General features: G+C 43.3%; 1 protein-coding gene across 1 annotated transcript; it reads left to right on the forward strand.

The window, feature by feature from the left end:
* The first annotated feature begins 237 nt into the window (after positions 1–237).
* Positions 238–3,795, forward strand: armc10 (armadillo repeat containing 10). The gene is made up of 6 exons (XM_080737802.1): positions 238–715; positions 989–1,134; positions 1,409–1,543; positions 2,272–2,448; positions 2,794–2,865; positions 3,395–3,795. The coding sequence occupies exons 1-6, from the start codon at positions 457–459 to the stop codon at positions 3,644–3,646; spliced, it is 1,041 nt and encodes a 346-aa protein (XP_080593928.1). The 5' UTR covers positions 238–456; the 3' UTR covers positions 3,647–3,795.
* Positions 3,796–6,242: the final 2,447 nt, after the last annotated feature.

The raw sequence follows: 6,242 nt of genomic DNA on the forward strand, positions 1-6,242 counted from the left end.
CAATTTCGTTCAGTTGATTTTCGAAATAGCCAATTTTATATCGAGGTGCCCACATGCAGCTCTGTGCCCCTGTCCGCCATCATGTTACCGTCCAGTCTAGAGACTAGGGTCAACTCTGTGAAAACATTTGGTCGGCCACTGTGTGTGAGCTCCTTCGCTTTGGACCACCGGTCCACAACGGAACCTGAACTGAACGGAGAGAAAAAAGTGTTGTTGACAACTCTTGCTAGTGGGGTTGTTTTACATGAGCTTGATGATGATGTCAAAATGAGTCTGGTTGGGTTAGAACAGTTTTTGTTCGAATCTTCTCAACGATAGGGAATTATTAGAAGTCCGCGGAGATAAACTGGTCGTAATATAGAAAGGGGATTTGATTCACGAGGTTTTTACATTTGTTGATCAGCCAGCTAGCTAGTTACTAGCTAACATCAGCTGGGTACCAGAGATCACAGCAGCATGGGTGATGGTGGTGTCGCTCCCAAGCTGGGTAATATGAAGACGCTGCTTGGCATCGTGGCCGGGGCTGGAGCCTCCTATGGGATCTATAAACTGATCAGCGGGGAGAACTTCAGGAACAAGAAGAATGCTGCCAATGAAAGTCGCGCTGTCAAAAGCGAAGCGACCTTACAACCCGGGACCCTGTTGGCCAAGGTGTCGGGTCTGGAGATGGTTCGTCCCCGTGGGGGTGACAGTCACGCCGAGGACGTTTCATCTAGTAAGTTTAGCTAATATATAGTCATCTAGTAAGTTTAGCTAATATATAGTCTGTATGAATTGACCCCAATTTATACAAGCCTAAAAGCTTTCTTGTGGTCATTATCCTTTTAGATGTGCAAACCTCTAATACATCAAATCAAAGCCTCTACTTTAGCCAGATGATGTTGAAGTGTCAGGTTTTCAAAGTTCCATACTGAAGAACATGTGGTTGTATTTCTACACATTTGTTATTATTTGGAATAGGGTGGGTAATATATTTTTTTTTCTATAGGTGACATCATCTCAAAATCACCGGGGAGCCTGGAACCACAGCATCTGAAAATGTTGCTGTCACTTCTTCAGTCCAGCAGTAATCCATCTGACACAGCTCAGATCCTACTTACCTTAGGGAACAGTGCTGCCTTTACTGTAAACCAGGTATAGTCAATATTTGCCCTCTCACCAAAAATAACAGATTTTTAACTGAACAAAATGTGAAGGATGAACTAGAATACACCACAAATATGCTTTGTCAAATGTCACCCAACTTAAGTGTGCTTCCAAGATTTGTAGTTGTGCCAGTTTCTCAGTATTCTTTTACTACTGTATCTCCCTTTCTACCCCAAGTGATGCATATACATTTGACATATCATGTGTGTGATACTGCCTTGTTACTCCAACATATTCTTCTTCTTCTCTGCTCTTCCTTCAGGATCTCATCCGAGAATTTGGGGGCCTTCATGTCATAGCTGGCTTCCTGTCAGATCCCATGCCAGAAGTTAGAGTACAAACTCTGAACGCCTTGAATAATTTGAGCATGAATATTCAAAACCAAGACCACCTGAAGGTGAATGTGGTTATTGCATTGAATGTGGCCACTTGAATTCTGGTATCCAGCCATTTATACATTCACACATGTTGGACAAGACCAGTGTTGCATCGGTGATTCAATGTTTGGGTGGACCCTCTATTTAACGACGTCACGCGCACGTCGCAGGTCGCTTAACACGTACTATACAGGTCTATTGATATGCATACAGGCTCCTTTCTTTTTTAAAACACCCTGTTGTGACACTAAAGCGTTTGTAAATGTTGTTGAGGTGTGAACTTGGGGGTTGTTTGGCATCAATGCATGTCCGTGTGCGTGAGATACGGGACGCTATTATGGAATCTGTAGGAGACGGTGGGGGAAGGAGCGCTTGTTTTCGGTTCACCAGCGTCGGCAGGTTAGCTACTCACCAGTGTCAGGGTTACTGAGGTTAGGGTTTGGGTTAGGTTTAGGCATAGAGGTTAACATTCACCAGCGACGGCAGTTTAGCTACTCACCAGCGTCGGCAGGTTAGCTACTCACCCGCGTCGGCAGGTTAGCATTTCACAAGGTTAACATTCACCCGCGCGGTCCACAGCCGAGCGCTCCTGACCTCCGCGCCGGCCAATCACAAGCCGTGCCTTCTAATTTATTCAACCCCGTCTCCTACGGATTCCATTATTCCATGCGGGACGGCGTCTACTCGTGTGACCAGACCAATACAACACTGGACAAGACACAGGCTCATAATCTCTTGCCTTTTGTAGGTTTATGTGCCACAAGTGCTGGAGCTGATCGAGATGTCTCCAGTGAATTCAGAACTCCAGCTAGCGGCCCTTCGGCTGCTGACCAACCTTTCTGTCACAGACAGTTACCATCACCTACTGAAGGGATCAGTCACTCTTTTACTTTCTCTGCTCATTGTGAGCAGTGAGGCGTTACAGGTTAGTTGGACCCTTTATCATTATACCTTCTTTAATTTGAACCCCTTTAACTATGGCGTCCGTCCTTATTATTTTGGGCATGTCATAGGTGAAAATTGAACCAAAACTCAAGAATTTCCCAAGATTTCATACATGTTTGAGAAAATTTAAATAAATGTCCAAAATAACGAACAGATGTTAGTGTACACAGATTGGGTATTTTCACAACTTTAAAATAGGGCTTAAGTGGTTAAAGGTCACGTCCCCTGGAATGTTTCATGTGCCATAATAATAATGTATCACACCTGTTCTGAGACAATTGGTAAAAAACCCTCTCAACTATTCAATCCAATGGTTTGCTTTCAGATTCAAGCTTTGAAAGTCCTTGTGAATTTATCATCTAATCCAGATATGATGGATGACATTGTACAAGCTCAGGTAAGATTTACCCTAAATTGACAACATGCTGATGAACTGTTGTCTTGTTTTTGGATAGCTTATTGTAGTAAATCCAGTTAAGCTTTTGTCAAACCAGAAATGTCCATATGGCTTCTGATCAATCCCTAAGTTATCTGATCTTGTGTATTGTGTGATGTGAATAGGATAATTACTTTCAATCATCATTAGCAACGATTTACTTAAGCAATAATACTGCAGTAGTATTGTGATTGTGATATAACACGGCTACAATTGTTGGCACTGTAGTCATGGTATAATTGATATATCACGGGCTGTTGTGCAATTCATTTGCCAGCGATTAGCAACAAGACCCCCAATTTTAACAAAGCATAGCTTTGGCTTATTGTGATGTATAATGGGGAGATCATGAGGAGACATGGGGAGTACCAGTGAGTTAGACTAGGTTATAATTGGATTTGATTTAAAAGTAGTTGTGACTGTGAGCTACTAGAACTAATGGAAATGTGTTATTCTGCATATTGATTCCTTTCCTGTATTCTTGTCCCAGGCGCCATCCTCTGTTTTACTCCTGTTCGATGCACGGACAACCTCATCCGTGCTTCTGCGGTTGCTTAATTTTGCAAGTAACTTGAAGGCCTGGAGGCCCTCTGCCCAGGTGGCTGATGAACTGAGGAGGAAACAGGACTGTTTGTTTCGGGTACTGCTAGATGAGTCCTCCCCACTCCACAGCAGGCTGGTCCAGCTGCTCTCACACCCTGATGGGGAGGTCCAAGCCCAGGTGGCCTGTATTCTGGCATAGAAAGAGGGGGCTTTGCTTGCTTCCACAACATTTTACTCGAATGTCCTCCTTTTCCAGAGCTTTACGACACACCATCACTCAACTTTAACTAGGGCTGGGCAATATGGTCAAATATATATATTTTTTAGTTGGACCCAGATTGGGGTAAGCTGCAGGAAGGACTATACATGTAGCTCCGTTCATAATATGCTCTCTAAAGGGGAGCACACACCAGCTGCAGGTGGCTGCGCAGCGTAGCGTCACACTATTTACGTGCGTATACACCAACTGGATGAGGCGGTGCGGTGCATCCATTTCGCCTGGTGGGAAAATACATTTTCACCGCGCGGCAGTGCCTAGAAATTGAACAGCAGCTTATCGGAGCGGAGGGCGAGGCGTCAGACGCCACCGGTGTGAGTATGTTTGTTGAAAATAACTATTTTGACACGCGCCGTCCACGGCGGGTGTGTTTTCCCCTTTACTTTAATAATCATCAGTAATTGCTGTAATAACTAAGTGAGTAAAGGCAAATAACACAACTAGAACAGTCAGGCAGGTTCAGAAAGGTACATCACTGTAATGCAGCCTTTAACCAGGAGAAGACAATTAGGCCATAATACAATATTATATTAAAATACCAGATGATATCTAGTCTTGTATCCCAATATCTATATTGCCTAGCCCTACCATAACCATAGTTCTGTCAGCATCAACCTGAAAGCCCCCTCTATTATCTTCAGTGTTTTTCAGCTGTATAATGCCATGTAAACTGCAGTGTCAACTAGGCCTGTCCTCTAAAAATCGACGAATCGACGCGTCGTTTTAAGCCCCCGGAATCGACGCCAATTGTTTGAGTCGAGCCGTCAAAAATATATAATTTTTTTATCACACCAGTATACTGTGGTGCGGTATGAGAGCGCTGGACTGTGACTGTCATGTAATTCTTATTGAGTCCATACTTCCTACTACTTGTAAACTAGACTTAAAAATAAAATCAGTTCACGTGACTTGAAAGTTGCCTTGATCATATAACAGGGAGCTCTTATTTTGAAGTTAACCGCTTGGAAAGGAAATGCGTCGACGTGTTGTTATTCTACTTGAGAGCTGGCCAAAGAAGCAGCAGAGCCAGCGCTTTCACTTTCACTGCCGTGGGTGTGTGGTGGTTGGACTCAGGCTGAGGAATAGCGACGGGCGAACTGTTTTCTTTTTATTATCTCGCACCAGATCGGCAACATAGCTCTTTTGATACAGCAGCGGTGCTCTGAGAAAATACAACTTGTGGAAATAATACACGACATGCTGTCAAAGAGATGTATTATTCTCTCCTCCGTTGTTCTACTCTGCTCCACAATTCACAATTACGCACGGCAAATTACGCACGGCTGGACGCAATCTTATCGTCATTAATGTCCAGTGTCCACCGCTATCATGTCTCAATATGCACGGTAGTTCATGGATCTAATTCACTTTAAAGGCTTAAAACATATTGCTGTTTTATTGTATTACGTTGACGTGGTTTAAAAGCTTAAAGCACCACTTTTTTTTTCTTTTTTTTTACATAAACGATTCGTCGACGTGTCGGATTAACCCCCGCGACTCGAATCGACTTGATAAATCCTGCGTCGAGGACAGCCCTAGTGTCAACCTGTAGTATAGAATCTACTTCATACTGTACATTCATTGATTCTAGAGCCACCACAGACCATTTTGCTTGCAAAGTGCAACATTTGAAAGCTCTTCCAAATCATCCCTGCCTCCAAATCCTCCTGATCTCTAGGTGAAGGTGAAGTTGAGTAATTCTCCACCATAAAATGATGCTTTCGCTCTGCTCCCTGTCACTCTCCATCTGTCACTCAACACTTTTGTGAGAATCGATCTACTTGCTCCAACCTGCTTTTCAAATGCAGTTGTCCTGCAAAGTTCCACTGTGCCCTCTTTTCTGAGAACTTTGCCTGTTTCTCTAAAAAGGCATCAGGAGAAATACTTCAACCCAAACACACTGCCAAAAATTTAATGAGAACGTGTGTGTCACTACAACCTGTACAAAAGCTTTCAATTTCCTATGCCTGTGCAGTGGTCTGTGAAGACTGGAGAGGCATTCTGCTAGAACGATGGTTTCTTGCTGCACACACCACGGATGCACAGCTCCAGTGCTCATACTTTGTGTTGGGCTGAAAACACTGGTCCATACCCTCTCGATAGCTCATAGCATTTACACGCAGGATTGTTTATTTTATTTTATTATCACTACAAATTTGACTTGAAATTTCATGTGTCACCTTTACCAAAGCATTCGATAACAGTGACACATACATTCTCCATGTGTGATATTTATTCTTCCTTTGGAAATCTGTTTTCATGACACAAACTGAAATCTAGTCACATCCCAGGCTCGTACTGCCCTGCTGTCATGAGACTTAATTGACAGAACCACATGTTGCCTACCTGGAGAACTGGAGCTGTGGACCCACACTGCTGCCTTGATATACACTGTAGATTGTTTACAGAATGTGGTGGGGTGTGGGGCCTGTCAAACCTCTTGTTTGCATGTAAAAATATATATATTTGTGTTTTGAATGGGGTTTCTTTTAAAGTGACTATTTTATGAGACGAGCCA

This window comes from Nannobrachium achirus (genome assembly GCF_963921795.1).
Source record: "Nannobrachium achirus genome assembly, chromosome: 11".
NCBI classification, from domain to species: Eukaryota; Metazoa; Chordata; class Actinopteri; order Myctophiformes; family Myctophidae; genus Nannobrachium; species Nannobrachium achirus.

Excerpts from the sequence above, each read along its gene's own strand:
- armc10 (XM_080737802.1), top strand. The coding sequence starts at position 457 with ATGGGTGATGGTGGTGTCGCTCCCAAGCTGGGTAATATGAAGACGCTG. Across the intron at positions 1,544-2,271 it reads AAAACCAAGACCACCTGAAG|GTTTATGTGCCACAAGTGCT; the intron begins GTGAATGTGGTT and ends TGCCTTTTGTAG. Across the intron at positions 2,449-2,793 it reads TGAGCAGTGAGGCGTTACAG|ATTCAAGCTTTGAAAGTCCT; the intron begins GTTAGTTGGACC and ends GTTTGCTTTCAG.